Raw genomic sequence first — 18,218 nt, forward strand, 5'->3', positions numbered from 1 at the left:
TATTTAAAAAAAAATTCCCAATATATAAAAAATAAAAAAATTTCTAATCCCCTCACTATTTTCTAATACCATCTCTACCTCCTCCTTACCAATCCCCCTTCCAAGGGTATTAGCAATACCAAGGGACTAATAGTCCCAACCCTTTCTCTGCAAACAAACAGGGACTTTAGTAATACCTTGGTATTACTAGTCCCAATACCCTCCCTATAGCCCAAAACAAACGGGGCCAAAGAGTGGAAGCCGAGAGAGAGAGAGAGACGTAAGTGAGAGTGAGGAGTTGATAGTAGGGAAGTTTTGGTAGTAAGTAAGGCTAAGGGTTATAATTAAGGTGAGTTATATTATACCTTGCTTTACCATCATATGTTTTACGAATGTTTTGAGTTACCATAGCTTATTTTATACAAGTTATATAAATAAAAGTTATATTTATAAATATTTCAGTTACGTGGGTTACTTCTAAACTCTATTTACTTAAAAAAGAAACCCATGGATATGTTTGTTTAAATTTTAATATATATTTGACTATAACCTTATAAACGATTATGTTTTGTAAGTATCACCACGGGAGTCCCACGCCTTGGGGGACTTAAAAAACCACTGGCCCCTGTTTGACCACTTTGTGGTCCTCTGTTTGTCATGGATCCATTGACCTCTGTTCTGACTGTCACTTCTGTGACCTCTATTCTGTTCTGTTTTATACCGTGGTTATGATTATTTATTTACATGATTTCTGTATTCTGCCACTTTAAATAAATTGTCATTTTAAATTAAAATATGCAAATATTTTAACCTAACTAATTATCCATGGTTGTTTTGTATTTCCCTACTCTCTTGGCCTAATATTTCTCACTCTGCTGTGTGCTTATAGCTGTTACCCTTTCAGGTGACGAGATGTAAGGGAAATCCATAACCCTACAAAATGGAACCTACATATGAACTGATGATGAATCACTATTTTACCTTTCTCTTTTTTATATTTTTGCTTTCTTTTGTCTCTATTCGGGGCTGGTCACTGAATAAGAAAATAACGAAAGCCTTAGAAATGTATTTCTTTTTTTAAATTGTAAAATGTAGTAAAATTTCTGTTTAATTATTTTTATTTTCGCTTGCGCAACTTAATTTGCTTCGAATAAGAATAAGTTAGTAAGTCACGATTCCAACTCTAAGCCCCTGGGGTTGGGTCGTGACAAATTTCATGACTAAAACAAATAGATGAACTGCATTTCAAATTTGTAAATAAAACTGCAAAATTATACAATTTTGTCACTATGAAACATTAAATAAATACATTATGTAGTAAAACTGCAAGATTATACAGTTTCAATAAGAAGTTTTCAAAAACCTTCTCAGCATTCCAAAAAATAAAACCAACCAACTCCACAAACCAAAAAAAAAAGAAAAAAACTATTACAAAACAACTTCAATAACTAAAGAACACATCCAAAAATAAAAAAGAATGCAACCAACTTTATTCATTACTTTCATAATACCAAGTATCACATTTTATTATCATAATTCCTCAACTTCAAATATAAATCCAAAGAATAGACTATGGCCTCAAATAGCAGCCTTGCACGTCTTTTTATTGTGATTCTCATATTTCAAGCACCTCCCACACTTGATTTGCTTTACATTCTCACCCCTAGAAGGTATCTGTTTCTTTTTGTTCTGCCCGAGTTGCTTCTTCGTTATAAGAGGTTTGATAATCGAACTATCAGCACCACCAAAGTTTGATAATCGAACTATCGGCGCCATCAAAGTCAAATCTCTTACTTGAAGGCACTGGATAAATAGATTCCTTGTACGACTTTCTAAAACAATTCACATGAAAAAAAAGGATCAATGAAATCACACACATCTCTACTACTACTATGTAAAGCATGCGCAGCATGACAACATGAAAAACCATTCAATTGCCATTCATGACAAGAACAAGTCCGTCTACCAATATCAACATAAAAAGAAATAGAAGAATGAATCTCAAGTACAGTATTACTAGCAACAATCACATCCCATGACTTAGCTAGCTTCAAAAAGTTCACCAACTTTTTTTCCATAACTGGACACAATTTGGTAGTCCATCTTTTAGATTCAGCTCTCCTATTAGACAATTGAGTCATGATTTGAACCCTAATCATATCAACCATACAAGTAATAGGCAACTCACGGGTCCCACCAATCCAATTATTATAAGACTCAGCAGCATTAGATGACATATCACCATGTCGTTTCTCTCTAAAAAATGAATTTGCCCACTTATCATTTTGCAAACTATCCAACATACTATCAACTCTACAATTCCTAGTAATATGCCTCAATTTCTCCATATAATGTTGGAAAGAAGCAATAGTTGATGCATAAGAACATTTAACTAATATTTTCATCAAAGTCAGCTTATAGTTAGTACAAAGTCCCACCAATTTGTCAATCAAATTTCTCTTCAAATGGTTCAAGCAATATGCATGATGTGCATTGGAAAAAACCACTGAAAGAGCGTCTAGCAATCCATGTTGACGGTTGGACACAAAGGTCAATCTCTGGCCTGAACCAATAGCTTTTAACAACTGACTTAAAAATCACATCCAATTATCTTGATTTTCAGCATCAACAATCACAAAAGCCAAAGGAAACAGACCTAAAAACAAAATAACATGAAACTGCAAAAATTAGCAGACTCACAATACAATAACAAAAACTAAAATCCACCAACTACCAAAACACACTAACAAACCAAAACTATACTAACTACAAATAAATATATACCTTGATTACCATCCTTTGATGTTGCTACAAACAAATGCCCCTTATAACGCCCTTTCAAGAATGTACTATCAACAAATAACAACGAACGACAAAATTGAAATCCATACAAACATCCATGAAATGCCATAAAAAACCTCCGAAAACACCCACTACTTTCATTCACATCTAATTCAAACACACTTCGGGGATTCGTTCTCATACTCGTCTCAAGGTACCATCGAAGTTGGTCAAAAGAAGATGAAAAATCATCAAACAACCCACCTCTTGCCTTATCAACTCCTAACCATGCAATTTAATCAGAAACATCTATATCATATTGTTTCTTCAACTTTTTTTTAACTTCGACAGGACGATTCAATGGATTATTACTAATATCATCATGCACAATATCAGAGACAAGCCTAGAACCAACCATTTTGCTACAAGATCTACGAGCAACAACCTCACAAGTATGCACATTATCCAACTTCATAATAAAAAAATACCGGAATTCATCAACACCCTTCCATGCACAAACCATTTACAACTCATAGCCGACTTCATCATACATTCAACAGTTACTCTCATTGCATCATTCTTCAAATAATTCACTACAAAACCATACTTAATTGCATACTTAGCCAATGCAATGTGGAACGTCGACACTCTACTGTCAAATTCTTGACCAACACTGTGTATAATCCCCTTCCAACTAGCAGGCAACAAACCACCAAAATCATCACAATCGTTAATCAAAGACTCTCACAAATTACAAAATCAATCCTAGAAGAATTATTATCAACCTTCACAATTCTCTTATCACCCACAACAACATCAACAACATGAGAACCACTAGAAGCTACCATTGACATCATATCCCCCAAATCATCATCACATTCAACAATACAATTCGAATATCGAGGAATAGAGGAAAACAAAAAAAAGTTACCAACACTCAGCTTCTTGAATTTCGCACATATTTTCTCAATAGCTTCATGATAACTACATCTCTCACTAATCTTAATAGCAGCACAAGACTTATTGTATTTACACATTAACATGAAAACACCCCTTCATATTACAAATCACAAACCAACAAACAATTGATCATAGAGTCCAAACTACAAAATTATACAATTACAACATATCAGTATCAAAACTTCAGAATTCACAATTCCAAACTACAAATTCAAAACACATTACACTATACAACAAACTAAATAAAAAAAATCAAAATCATTACACTATATCACATACAAAAATCACAAAATCAATGTCAAACAAACAAAATTTATCACAAAACAAAGAACTATAACAACATTGACGAACACGAACCAGAGATCACGCGAATTTGCTTATCTATATATATACATACATATATGTATCGAGAGAGAGAGAGAGAGAGAGAGACAGACAGAGAGACAGACACAGACACAGACACAGACACACACACACACACTAAGTGCGTACGCAGAGATTGCATATACACAAAAATTCAGATCGCACAAAGAGATCGACCTCACAGAGTCGAGATCGCAGACAACCTCACATAGGCGAGATCCACAATCTAAAATTTGATTTTTCACATATATATATATATATCTCAAATCAAAGGGTAATACAGTCATTTAAAAAATAAGAAATAAAAAATGGGACCTTCGGTTATAAAACTTTAAAAATTGTGGATCTATTGGTCTATCAAAAATATATTGGGATTAGAAGGACATAGGACTACATAGTAAGGCCTGATTTGGCAAATACTAAAAAATACAAAAAGTTACTAAAAAAATAAAAAAAGTTATCACTATTCACACAAAAAAAAAAGATAAAAAACCCCTTTACACAGGCCAAGTACAAGCCACTGTCAGTATTGAAGTGATGGTAAGTTATGGTCACACGGGTGCACAAAAAAAATTGCACATGATGGTGTTGTTCGGCCCGTGGGGCTTATCACGGGTCCCATTTTGATAATCTGAACCGTTGTGTAGAACTCGTCGAGTACTATATGCTTGTAAAAAAATCCCGTTGATTGGATATCGATAACTATATGATCAAAACAGTTTCATAAAAAAAAAAAATAGACGGTGAAGAAATTAACAGTTGACAAAAAAACTAATTTGAGTAGATAGCTATCGATATCCGACTAACATGATTTTTTATAGGCATATAATACTCGATGATTTCTACACATTGAACGGTTCCGATTATCAAAACGAGACCTGTGGTGGCCCCCACGAGCCGAACAACACATCTAGTCTGATCTCGGATCGTAGGCAATCTGTTCCTATACTTGTTTCCTACCCACCGTCTGGCTTCCTGGATAATCCAAGTTAGGAGGCAATTCATTATAGTAAGGGTAAAATGATAATTTTGCTATTTTATATAATATTTTAATACACATTTTTTTTTATAAAAAATTAAAAAATTATCTTAAACAAACATATTTTTTTCTTTTATTTTTTAATCCAAAAACTTCAAAAATACACTTATTTAGGAGAGATTCAAAGAATCCCTAATTTTCCTATAGCCTATAAAATGAGCCCAAAATGAGCCCATTATTAGGGCCATTTTCCAAAATAAGCCAAATTTATAATTCAATTTCCAAACTAAGCTTAGTTTTGAAAGAATTTCCAAAATAAGCTAAATCGTGGGTCACAACCACGATTTCAACATATATGCGCCTGTCTCGCGTGAAATCTGGGAAGTCTTAAAAGCGTGGTTACAAAACGCGATTTTGATTAAGAAATCGGGGTTACAAAAGGCGCTTTTAATTAAATTTTTTTTCTTTTGAAATCGCTGTTCTGAATCACGCTTTTATTCAAATATTTTTTTTTTCTGAACTCGCTGTTCTGAACCACGCTTTTTAACCAAAATTTGTTTCTGCTGAAATCGTGGTTCCTAACCACGCTTTTTGGCCAAACACATGCACTCACACAAACACTCTCACTCTCTCACTTTGACACTGACACAAACACCAACAACCACTCACACACACAGTCACACTCAATATATATATATATAAATTTTAATGTATATTTATAATTTAATATATATATAAATTTTATTTCATAAAATTGAAATCAATATTAAATATATATAATAATTTATAATAACAAATATATATATATATTTAATTATTATAAATTATATATATATATTAAATTTATAATTTTTATATATATTAAATTATAAATATATAATTTAAATATATTTAATTAAATATAATTTAATATATTTAATTATAAATTATAAATGTATTTAATTAAATTATAAATTATAAATTATATAATATATATATTTAATTAAATTATAAATTATAAATTATAAATTATAAATTATTTAATTTAATATATATTTAATTATAAATTATAAATATATTTAATTAAATTATAAATATATAATTTACTTATAAATATAATTTAATATATTTAATTATTATAAATTATAATTTAAATTTATAAATTATTAAATTTATAATTTATAATTTATATATATATATATTAAATTTATAATTTATATTAAATTATATTAAATTAATAATTTATATATATATTAAATTAAATTATAAATATATAATTTATAATAATTATATATATATATATTTGTTATTATAAATTATTATATATATTTAATATTGATTTCAATTTTATGAAATAAAATTTATATATTAGTTTATGAGTAGTGATAAGAAAGCTAATAGAGATTACCAGACTATTTTAAAACAAGCAGAAGATTTTCATAATAACCCGGAAAGAATTAGTAGTTATCAAGGAATAAATCAATCAGATAAAATATCAGTAAGACAAAATAATATAGAAATTTTATTTTTAATTTATAATTTATATTAAATTATATTAAATTTATAATAATTAAATATATATATATATATATATTTGTTATTATAAATTATTATATATATTTAATATTGATTTCAATTTTATGAAATAAAATATATATATATATATATTAAATTATAAATATACATTAAAATTTATATATATATATTGAGTGTGACTGTGTGTGAGTGGTTGTTGGTGTTTGTGTCAGAGTCAAAGTGAGAGAGTGGGAGTGTTTGTGTGAGTGCATGTGTTTGGCTAAAAAGCGTGGTTAGGAATCACGATTTCAGCAGAAATAAATTTTGGTCAAAAAGCGTGGTTCAGAGCAGCGAGTTTAGAAGAAATTTTTTTTTTGGATAAAAGCGTGATTCAGAACAGCGATTTTAGAAGAAATTTTTTTTAATTAAAAGTGCCTTTTGTAATCCCGATTTTTTAATCAAAATCGCGTTTTGTAACCACGCTTTTAAGACTTTCCAGATTTCACGCGAGGCAGGCACATATATGTTGAAATCGTAATTGTGAACCACGATTTAACTTATTTTGAGAATTCTTTCAAAACTAGTCTTAGTTTAAGAATTGAATTGTAAATTTGACTTATTTTGGGAAATGACCCCATTATTATAGTGTAACAAACCCAATATAATAATGGGATATTTTTGGGGAATATAAAATGAGCCGTATATGTATAGCAGCAACGCGAGACATACAATGCAAGGCGTAATTTGAAGAAAATCGATTGAAAGAAAGAACATCTTCAATTCAACCCTACGCTCCTCATGTACATCTCTTCTTCTTCTTCTTCTTCTTCTTCTTCTTCTTCTTCACGTCGCTGTTTTTTTTTTGGGGTTTTTTTGTTTTCAGGCTAGGGCTGATAACTTTTTTCTTCGTGTTCAGTTTTTTTGTTTTCCCGGTTTTTCCCCTTTAGGTTTGAGATCCAGGCCAATCTTCTCCGCCTCTTCTTACCAATAGAATTACAATTTCTGTATTTTTTTGTTGGTCTTATTTTTCTTGTTAATGATTAATTTTGGCCCTCTACTGAAGAATGAGTTATGGTTGTGATTTACAATGCTTATGAATCAGGTTGTCTATTTCTCTGAGAGTCGTTGTTATGGAATTAGCATTTTAAATCAATTCTATTAACTGAGAAAGAATGTGCTGTGCTGTTGTAGACTAGTAGTTTGTTATAATTTCAAATGTTTAATCCTTCAATTATTTGCCTTCATTCAATTATCAATTTCTTTCCTTCCTGTCAACCTTGTTTGTGTGCTCTTTGCTTTGGCCAATCTCACGCCACCTGGACTGGGTACGGTTGTTCTTCGCATATTCTCCTAATTGTCAAATAAGGGGATTTGGCTAGAAACTGTCAAAAAAAAAAAAAAAAAAAAAATGGATACGGATTTAGGGACACCACGTATTGCTTAATGTTTGCATTAGCGATCATGGCAAACAAATGAATCTCCTCATACCGACATTTATAATTCACAAATCTTCTAGTTTGTTTAGGTCAATTTGTGAATGTTTATCTGATTAATTTTGTTTTTTCAAAGATAGTTTTAATTAATTTATTTTTTATTATTCAATTGCATTCTCTCTGAATTTTGATAGTATTCATTAATCATATAAAAATTGTTATACATATTTTATTTCTTCTAGAATCTTACGATTCTTTATTTGATGATCCTATCTAGGCTGGTAGAATCCCAAAACAACAATTCAATTTTTTACAACCTTGCTTCCTGTTGATAAGGAGTCATGGTTCGTTTTTTTCGTGGTGGAGGTCAGTATCTATTTCCTTTTGCCATCTCTCTGTTTTTTTCTATCTCGCTTTAAACATAATTTAATTATATTTTTTTTGCCTATTTCGATCTGTTTGTGCTTTTTGTTATCTGAAACCATTTGCTCAAAATGGTAGAGGTTTTTTTAAAAATTTCAGTGTCTTTTTGATCTTCTCACAAAAGGTACATGGCCTCTGTGTACAACTTGCAGCATGTTGGAAACCAAAAATTAAAAACAAATGTTGTTAGTTACTTTTTATGCTTGATTTATCACTAGTTTTACTTTCATCATTGACATTTCTTTCTCAGTTTGTGTTTGTGGATATATTTTAATAAAGGTTCTTTGTTGAACTTCTAAGTTTTTTACAACCTCAACCTACGTTGCAAATTGATGTTTTTATGCTTTAGTTTAACTAATTCATGTTATAGGTTAATTGTTTTTGATATTGTCTTTCCATGTTTTTCTTCTCAAATTTTTTGTTCTTGTCTTTTGCAGGAAAATCTTCTTCAGCTTCTTCTGGTTCAAAGAGTTTAGTGTGAACCATTTTTCTCATACTAAACGAAGTTGCTTGATCACTCCTAGTGACTTCCCTGCTTTTCATTTCTAAGGGAAGTAGCGATCGGCTTTCAGCAACTTCTCTAGCTTTGTTCCGTTTTATTTTACGGTTATAATATCTTGTTTACGTGTTTACCTTTATCCTTTTGTTCTTTGTCTTCGTAGTTACTAGAAAAGTTGCAGCCATATTGAGTTTATCAGCTCTAAGCAAGAACTTGGAAAATTTTCCAGGAACGGCGGAGCTATATCCATGTGACAATGTAGACAAAGAATATGAAGAGGTACAATTTTTCACAGTTCAATGTCATTCGGAATGGTTATTGGTGACATAGTAGTTGTTGGCTCTTTTCTTAGTTGAAGATGTGATGGTGCAGCCCTTGATTGGTTAGATGGCAATTATTGGATTTGGAAGCCAATGTTGAAGTCCACGGGTCCAAAGTCTTTTTGGTCCCATAATTGTACTTGGCAGTTTATTATTATTTTTTACTTGGATTTAATTGAATAAAGTTAGCCAGGAATATTAATTGGTTAGATTTCCTAATTAGAATATAAGACTTTGGTTATATAAATATTAGGGTTTTGACATTGTAATATTCAGTTTTAAGAATACTATTTGAGAGTAAAACGCTGTGGCCGACTTTGAGTTCTTCTCCCTTTCTCTGCCCCGTCCTACACCAGGATGAGTCATAGGTTTATGGCTTAAATCCAAAGATTTAATTTTCCTAATGCAAAGATTTTAGTTTTATCTAAAAGAGTGTTTGGAGAGCTTTTATGTTTTCCTTTTCAATTTTCTTTTTAAGTACAGTGGTTGTACTAATATTTTTTCCTTTCTCTATTATGCAGTGCAAGAGCACAACTCTAACCAGTTATGATGCCAAACACTGTGAAAAAATTCGCGAAACGAAGGCATCTTGTCTTGAACGTAAGTGGGGTTTGTATGCATATCTATAAACTTTCTTGTTTCCTGTGAGGTGCCACTTTTGCCATTAAATATTAAAGAATAAAATGATGATTTCTTGGTGCTCTGCATTTTAATTATGCAAGAAACTCTATACTCTATTTCGTACAAACCAAGAGTTCCATACCAATTCTAAAAGGAAAACTAAGAAGGTTCAATTGTTGTATAGGATTGTATTTTAAGGTGTCTTTATCTATTGTAATATGACTTTTGATCCATTAAAATGCAAAATACCATGTTCTAAGGTTTTGTTTTTTGGGGGATTGTTCGTGGGAGTAGCACGTGTTGACAAAAATCATGTTCGTATTCGGCTGATCACTATTTTTTTGGGATGTCATTAGATGGTTGTAGGCCTTCCAATTTACTGTATTTATTGGATTCATTTTATTTTTGATTTTCTTGGGAGGCAATGTAGTTAATAAACTTGTTTGCTTTGAGTTCTTGTACAATGTAGACTGCTTTTGCTTTGAAATTATAGTTACTATTGCTTATCAAAAAAGCGGCTTGCATAAATTTCAATTATGAACTTTATTAAGGTTTCTCATGGGGCGGTGATGGATTAGTGGTAAAAAGAATCTCAGGATTAGGACTGGTGAAAGTTGGATCTTAAGGTTTAGAAAACATGTAATGCAAGCTATTTGGGTTGTGATTAAAGAAGTTTACTTTCTAAAGAGAGATAAAGAAACAAAGAGGAGACAACATGGTGTATTTTTGATGAATGGATACAACAGTGTGTAATATTAAGAAGGGAGAAAGTAAAAATGAGAAACCTATGGTGGGCTGAAATGATTAGGTTTGGAAACTAGACATGAATCCCAATTTATAAAGCTGTGATTAATGCTAACTTGTCAGGTGGTTTTCTGGTAATTCAATAGAGAATGCATGCTGAAAAATGTGGGCCAATTATTATTGATTCATAGTGTATGGGAATTTTGTATCCGGATTTAGGTTGAAACTTATTTGGTACTTAACCAAATCAACCAAGCCAAACCTTTTGTCCCAATCAATTGGGGTCGGCTACGTGGGCCATATGCTTAAGTAAATTCATATCCTTCTTCACCATTGTATCACATGTCAATCTAGGTCTCTCACTCCCCATAGCATTTCCACTAGCAATAATCCTATTGCACTATCTTAGTGTTGCGTCTATCAACTTCGTTGTACATATCCAAACTATCTTAGTTTATTCATTTCTAACATTATCAGCTCCAATCATTGGAGCTAATAATGTTAGTAATTTGTAATTTTGTTATAAACAAAACATCTTGAATTGAAAGAAAACTGCTGGCTTCGGGGTGGGGGGAGAGGTGTGCTACAATAATTACATAAAAATAACTATATTTGTGGAGACATCATGTAGGCATGCAAGCTTTGGCCTTTTAAACCATTGATAAGGTGGGTTAACGTTTCTTATGAGTTATAAAGGTTATTGATGGTCCTGTTTTATTCGATCAATATGGTTTGATCAGTCGGAAGTGAGACTTCTTGATGGTGTTTCTCCAATAGGAAATCTTCAGTTGCTTCAAGAACAGGAAAGATGGCTCGAGCTTGGTGATTTGGTTAGTGAAAAGTTGCAAAGGGGTGTTGATGGTTATGCATGAAGGCTTTATGAAGGATGATCATGATCAAGAGGATTTTTGTGATGATGGCGGGGGTATTCAATCAATTCATGGGGAAGACATTGATGAAGGATATTTTGGTGGTTGTCAAGCATTGGCGAAATTTGGGGATTGTGGTGAATCTGATGACTTCTTAGATGAGTCTTTGGATGGCGATGATCACAACAAAAACTCGATCTCAGCGTTGCAAGAGTCCAACTTTGATATAGTGATTTTATTCAACAATGCTTTTGATCAAGAACAAGGGGAAAATCATTCATAAGGATTGATACAAAAAGGAAATGAGGGAACAAATGGTAATGGTGTTTTCACCGTTGAAATGGATCTTAGTGTATGCAAATCAAATGGGTATGATCATATGAGTACTTGGCTTTGAAAGGGCATTATTGCTTTCCATTTTTGATACTGAATCTCTAACACCTTCCAATCCTCTGAGAGATGCTTGCATCGGGGCTTGAGGTGATATACTTTTTCCTTGTAAGGATCTTATACTAGTTGATGGCTGCAATTCTAATGCTGCCGTTAGTTACTTTGGACTTATGGAAGGGGAATCTGGTAACCATGACGAGGAGGGAGGAAGGATTTAGGAGAGAGTGGGGTTTACCAGTGTTTGCAGCCCGAACAATCCTAGGTTAATAGCTTTCTTCTAGGAGGAGTTAGTTGCTCTTTATGTGTTGCGTTCTCCCAGTTGGTGTCTGTGGTGACTTTAAGTTTATTAATATTACGGTAGTTTCAAAGAAGATTAGTGGGGATAAGTTACTTGAAGGATGAAGGATTTTGATATGTTCATTAGGAATTGTGATCTCAGTCTATCGCCAAACTTGTCTTTAAGGCGGCTGCAGGGGTGCACTTGTCATCACAGGTCCATAACCATTCTCCTACCAACTTCCTTGAGGATACCTGTACATTTAAAGTAAGTTGGTTAATATATATTTTTTGTGCGTGTGTGTGTTTTGTGTTAGTGGTACAAGAGAGTGGTGGTCGAGATTATGACAGGAAGAAGTCAACTTAGCCTGTTGGATAGGATCTTCATGATCACCTTGTAACTAAAGTTACAAAGATTGATTGGCCTCAAATCTGAAAGAGTCTTTAAGTTTTTAGGAAAGCAAAGATGAGTCACTGTAGCATATTCTATTAATGACTTATCCAACAGCCAGTTATCTGTCCAAAAGTGAGTTTAAGTTCCATCTCCAATAAGCCAACGAGAAATCTTAGTTAGAAGCTTATCATTGGAAATTCTTGCAGACTGACGCTTGCAATAATTTTGACAAGGAGTGGCCAGCAAGAGGCTTTTGTTTAATATATATATTGGTTTGGGTTGACTGAGTTTTTTTTTTTTTTTTTTTTTTGGTTTGGAAAAGCTTGTTTGTATTAATGTTAACACCGTATGCTGTAATTGGATTTCTCATGCTCTAAGTCATCAACATTTGTTTGATGGCACAAGTAGCTTAATTTTACCTCGTTGATCTTTATAGATGTCATATTTCAGTTAGTTACGGTTCCCCCCCCCCCCCCCCCAATCTTAGGTGCTCAAAGATGGGAACAACATCTAAAGGGTAAGTTTGACATTTTGATTTCTTGCTACTGCTTATTTCATTTTCTAATTAAAGCTTTCAAACTTCTATAGTGGTGTTGATTTATGTTTATTCATTTTATTTTTATTTAGAAAATGTTTTGAAAGTTATAAATACACCCCTTGAGGTTCTAGAAAATAAATACTGCCCCTCGATGTTTCAAATCACATGACAATTCTTTGTTAGTCAACCTTTAGGTCAACTAGCAAAAGTAGATGATGTTAGTAATTTTATTTTTCGACATACCTAAACACTTTGCTCCTTTCTCTCTCTGGCTTTCCTATTCTCTTCCTTTCTCCCTCTCTTCCTCCCTCAACCACACCCTATTAGGAAAAGAAATGACTTTTTCATTTTATTTTCATTATTATATAAATTCATATACAACTCTGTTAATGATTGCAAATTGCAAACACCAGCAAGGCTACATCCTTGTGAGACAATGTATCGAACTTTTGGCAAGTATCTTCCAAGCCCCTTCAAACATTTTAAAATTCTTGTAAAATATGTAATATTTGCTCTTGGTTTTATAACTTGTAAACAGTTGGCCCCTCAAAAATCTCAATTTGCTTTAGTTAGGGTTATGATGCAATACACGTGGTGTATACCATATGCTAATTATGGTCTAAATTGGTGTTGGTTACGAGTCATCATGGTTTTTAGTCATAGGCCATTGTCTTAGTGAGGCTAACAAATTATTAAATAAAAATTGGTTAAGTCTAATTATTATGTTTGATTATGTGTAAAAGTGATTTTAGTTACGACTTATTGTAGTGACTTTGGTTATGACCAAATTGGTATTCGATGACTCAAGTTGGTGTTAGCTACGACCAGTATGGCTATAATCGTTGTGATAAAGTATTTAGTATATGTTATTATTATTATTTTTTTATTTTGTACATACTTTTTGTTTCATAAATGTCAAGTATTTATTGTTTGATTTATTTTTATTTTTTTTGCGAATTTAATAATAATGTTCAATTCTTATTCTTTTAAGTATTTTTTTTGATAAATAAGCAAACTTTATTGAAAAAACATGAAGATGATGCAAATAATACAAAACCAACTAAAAGACTAGCCAGCAAAACACATATAAGAGCAACACAAAACAGCTCCACAAGAGCATCAAAACAACTACTGAATCAAATCCTCTACGAAGTCAACAAAGATAGCACATTCGAATCAATTGATAACGATATCCAGCTATGCAGCACAGTGAACAAACGTTGTTCCAACGATGCCACCGAACGCATCTCTCTCATAAAAACCCGTCTATTTCGCTCCAACTAAATCAACCACATCAAACAATGTCCAGCCAACTTCTATGCTTTCCAATGCCGCCTCCCAAACCTACCCCCAGCCAACTTTGTAAAACCGCCAACACCGACCCTGGTTGAACCCAAACCAAACCAAACCAAAAATAACAACAATAAACATCCAAAGACGTGAAGCAACTGGGCAACATACAAGCAAATGATCCACTGTTTCCGCAACCCCTCAACACATGCAACACCAGTTCACTAAAATATGGCCACGGTGAATCAGATTATCAAACAATGATGTCTACACAAAGAAAGCAACCTTGGACAGACAACCTGCCACCCAAACACTCTTCCACGGGAATGGCACCCCAGCCCCTCCCGTAAGCATATGATAGAAGGAATACACCGAAAAAACCCCTTTGGTCTTCGGGCCATCCTAACTCAAACAATCCTCTCCAACCCTCCCAAACCGAAGGCCATACAAAAAGCCCAACAAATCCAGCAGCTGGTCCAGCTCCCAATCCTACACATCACGATGCAATCCGACATTCCACACCACCTCCAACCCTTGCACTTGTACACAGGAGGCCACCGTTGCCTCCCGATCAACCGCAATGCGAAAAATCAATGAGAACCTCACCTCCAAAGCCAACTCTCCACACCATTGATCCCTCCCAAATCGAACTCGATCCCCCATCCCTACTTTAAAACAAACCCTCTTCCAAAATTCCTCCCGACCTAACCAAATCCCTTTCCACAAACTCTGCCCGTGTGATTGCTTCACCTCCCCTGTACTCCAATCCCCCCCTTGCTAACCCATATTTAGCCTCCATCACTTTCTCCACAACTGCTCCCTTTCTACCCCAAACCGCCACAACCATTTTCCTAGAAGAGCCAAATTAAACAATACTAAACTTTGGTAAGAATTTAATAGAATAAATTTCGTAGTCAATTTTTTGTTGTATATATAATTTGGCCCCCCTAAACGAGATTTTCGGGTCTACCACTGACTGAAGTGTGTTCTTGGTGTGCATCTTTAACCTCATTGCCAAAATGCACTCACTTCTTGCTCAAACCCACACCAAACTAGTCACCAACAACACAATGTGTTCACCACTGAACTAGTCACCAAGAAGCGTGTTTTGTCTAACACCGAGACGCTTTGGATACTCCTAAAAGTGTGTCTGACACTTGTTTTAATTAAAAATTAAATTTATAATATCAGACATTTAACCAACACAATGCAAACACTTTTGGTGACGTTTATTGCATTGCTTATTCAAGTCCTACGTGATGAACCCCTTTATATAACAGTGTTCTGCATTCGTTATTATGTAATTCTCATGTGAATGATATCTTGATATTCAAACTCTGAAATGTATTGTTTTTTTTTTATTGTAATTATAGTTATGTTATATTTTTTTAATTCTTTGAATAAATTATTTGTATATATGACCAGTGTTTTAAAAGGTTCTATGCGCACCGAGGTGATAAGGTCTTCTATAGCCTAAGTGTGAGGTGCGAGGCGAGGCGTGCGCCTCACCAAGGTGAGGCACAGTAGTAGAAGAAAAGCAAAATTATTAAATTGGCAAATTTTTCAACATAACAAATATATATAGAATTCCAAAAATAACAAAGCAAGCTTCACCATTACAAATGATTGATAAGCATAACATTCAATCTTCTAAAAATTAGAAATATAATATCCAACAAAAGATATAAAGTATTACATTCTTATGCACCAAAAACCTAAACTTTTAAGATCATCCACATAAAGTTCAAAACAACTAAGCTTCTAGTTTGCAGTTCAAACAAGAAATAAAAAGCACTTAATCAATAGTTGGAATAAAAAAATAAGTAAAGCCCATGAAGGCCACGCTTCACGCCTCGAAAAAAAAATCCGTGCCTGCACCTCGCCTTGACTAGTTTGAAGCGCAAGGGTGCGCCTCATTGTGCCTCGCGCTTATGCGCGCCTTTTAAAACACTGCATATGGCACATAATAAATTTGTAAAAAATATAAAATTTTAACGTTTTTCAAAAATGTCGCGTTCTACATTTTTTAAAAATTGGAATGTTGGCACATCTGTGTCTGTGCTATTTAGGTTCCAACAACTTCATCTCATGAGAAAATAGTATGTGTTCAGCCAATTGTGGATGGTGGTATGATAAAGTGGGAGAAAATGAAAAGGAACAAAGGGGGATTGAGGACAAGTTGAGAGAGAAGCCAGTGTAGAGGGCAATTGTTCCAGCTTTTCTTGTCCATGGCTGCAAAAGGGTATCGGTTGAGCATGCGAAGGGGTGGGGGTGGCAAAGGAGAGTGGATGAGGGTGGACATGGGTTTGCATAATGGAGGAAGGAGGTGTAGGTATTAGGGTAAATTTATTTAGGTATTGGAGGGTGATTAGGTAATTTACATTATCTATTAATTCTATTAATTTAAGAGACAATCGTTGACAGGGGATATTTGAAATTTGTCAAATTATGAGAAAATTTGTACTTTTGATAGACCTCAGTGGTATATTTGTAATTTAACCCAAAACAATTTGTTATATACATGGTTGAATTGTGTTGGATCTTGCTTTTTAATGCAGAATATAAGGAATCTCTCTAGAAAAAGGCAACTGCTGCAGGTTTTGACCGTCCTATAGATTACTTGTGGCATGAAAGGGAAAAGGACCCTCAATACTGCAGAATATCTTATGAGATTTACAAGAAGGTAAATTGTGTTTATTTTAGGAGCTTGTACATATTTGTTCATGTGATATAAATAACCGTTTCTTGCTTTTTCTACTTGAGAATGAATAACATGGACTAATTATTTAAATTATCGATTGTGTTTTTACTAAACAAGTTGTTAGTGTTACATAATCACGAGGTTGTCCAGAGTTATAACATTTGTTTTTCCTTTTCTTTAATCATGCAGTGCCTTAGCGAGAACGAGAAAGAAACGATGTGTAAATACATGCGCAACAATTGTCCCCAATTTAAATAGGCTACTAAATGTTGTGATGTTGTTCACAACTACTTGATGAATGTCTGAACCACACTGAAATCTATAAATTATGCATCTGATCGTAGACTATTGTATCTATGGATGGAGTAATTATCCAGTTCAACCAATGCTTCATTTTAAGTAGTTTTGCTAGTTAAGAGTTTGGTGTGATATGTTAATATTTATATTATTTGTGTGATATATATCTAAAGGAGCTGGAATGAGCCAAAATTTTCTTGCTCTGGCTAAATTAGGGTGTGCAAGTGAGAGATGTCTGCAATTATATTTCATGTCTTGTGAAATGCTTTGTAATTTAAAATATCGTGTTATGGTTCAGCAGACAGATATATGTTGCTTGCAATAAGCTTCCGGTTAGATGAGGTTGGACAAGTTTGTGTATGTAAAAATATGTTGCATGCCTAACAGCCTAACCCTGTAATCTTCAGAATTCATCCTGGATATGTTACACGCTTGGTGGCAGAGCTCAATTAATTTTTACAATGTTGAATAGTCAACTATGCACAACCATATATGCATTTTTATTTTTATATTATTTGTTTTGTTGGGAGGGTTTAGGAAATTTTGTTAGAGAAAGAAAAGTGGTGATGGTTGGAGAGATGGTGACTCACAAGGGAGGCTGTGATGGAGGGGATGCACTGGAATAGTAGAGAAAGAAATGGAGGCGGTGGGAAAGGGGTGGAGGAAGTGGGTGAGGGAGGTGAAAGTGTGGTGATGTGGGGGTGGCAATGCAAATTCTAAATACACTCAAAATCTCTATATGCTCATAATATGGATTGTAAATTTATAATTTTTATATTTGTTGGCGGTGGGACAAAGGTGAAAGTGAAGGCGGTGTGGTGATGGCGACGAAGATAGTGATTGTGGTTGTGGTGGTGTTGGTGTGAT

At 33.4% G+C, this 18,218-nt stretch overlaps 2 protein-coding genes across 5 annotated transcripts; one reads left to right on the forward strand and one right to left on the reverse strand.

Annotated features, from left to right (window-relative positions):
* Window positions 1–1,557: 1,557 nt before the first annotated feature.
* LOC145821757 (uncharacterized) lies at window positions 1,558–3,797 on the reverse strand. The gene is made up of 6 exons (XM_082918484.1): window positions 3,516–3,797; window positions 3,133–3,229; window positions 2,764–3,042; window positions 2,652–2,657; window positions 1,907–2,542; window positions 1,558–1,811 (listed from the first exon to the last, which is right to left on the reverse strand). The coding sequence occupies exons 1-6, from the start codon at window positions 3,795–3,797 to the stop codon at window positions 1,558–1,560; spliced, it is 1,554 nt and encodes a 517-aa protein (XP_082774610.1).
* Window positions 3,798–7,200: 3,403 nt separating this feature from the next.
* On the forward strand, window positions 7,201–17,562 carry LOC114264535 (uncharacterized). 4 transcript variants are annotated; one of them, XM_082871272.1, is made up of 8 exons: window positions 7,201–7,356; window positions 8,267–8,355; window positions 8,850–8,882; window positions 9,075–9,190; window positions 9,753–9,831; window positions 13,013–13,042; window positions 16,912–17,036; window positions 17,244–17,562. In XM_082871272.1, exons 2-7 carry the CDS (start codon window positions 8,331–8,333, stop codon window positions 16,929–16,931), a joined length of 303 nt encoding a protein of 100 aa, XP_082727398.1. In that variant the 5' UTR covers window positions 7,201–7,356; window positions 8,267–8,330; the 3' UTR covers window positions 16,932–17,036; window positions 17,244–17,562. The 4 variants fall into 4 exon arrangements, with proteins under 4 accessions (XP_082727398.1, XP_082727408.1, XP_082727419.1 ...); XM_082871275.1 differs by having other exon boundaries at window positions 7,291–7,658; XM_082871282.1 differs by lacking the exon at window positions 13,013–13,042 and having other exon boundaries at window positions 7,216–7,356; window positions 9,753–9,840.
* Window positions 17,563–18,218: the final 656 nt, after the last annotated feature.

This window comes from Camellia sinensis, chromosome 1 (genome assembly GCF_055761805.1).
Source record: "Camellia sinensis isolate YWXY chromosome 1, ASM5576180v1, whole genome shotgun sequence".
In the NCBI taxonomy this organism is placed as follows: Eukaryota; Viridiplantae; Streptophyta; class Magnoliopsida; order Ericales; family Theaceae; genus Camellia; species Camellia sinensis.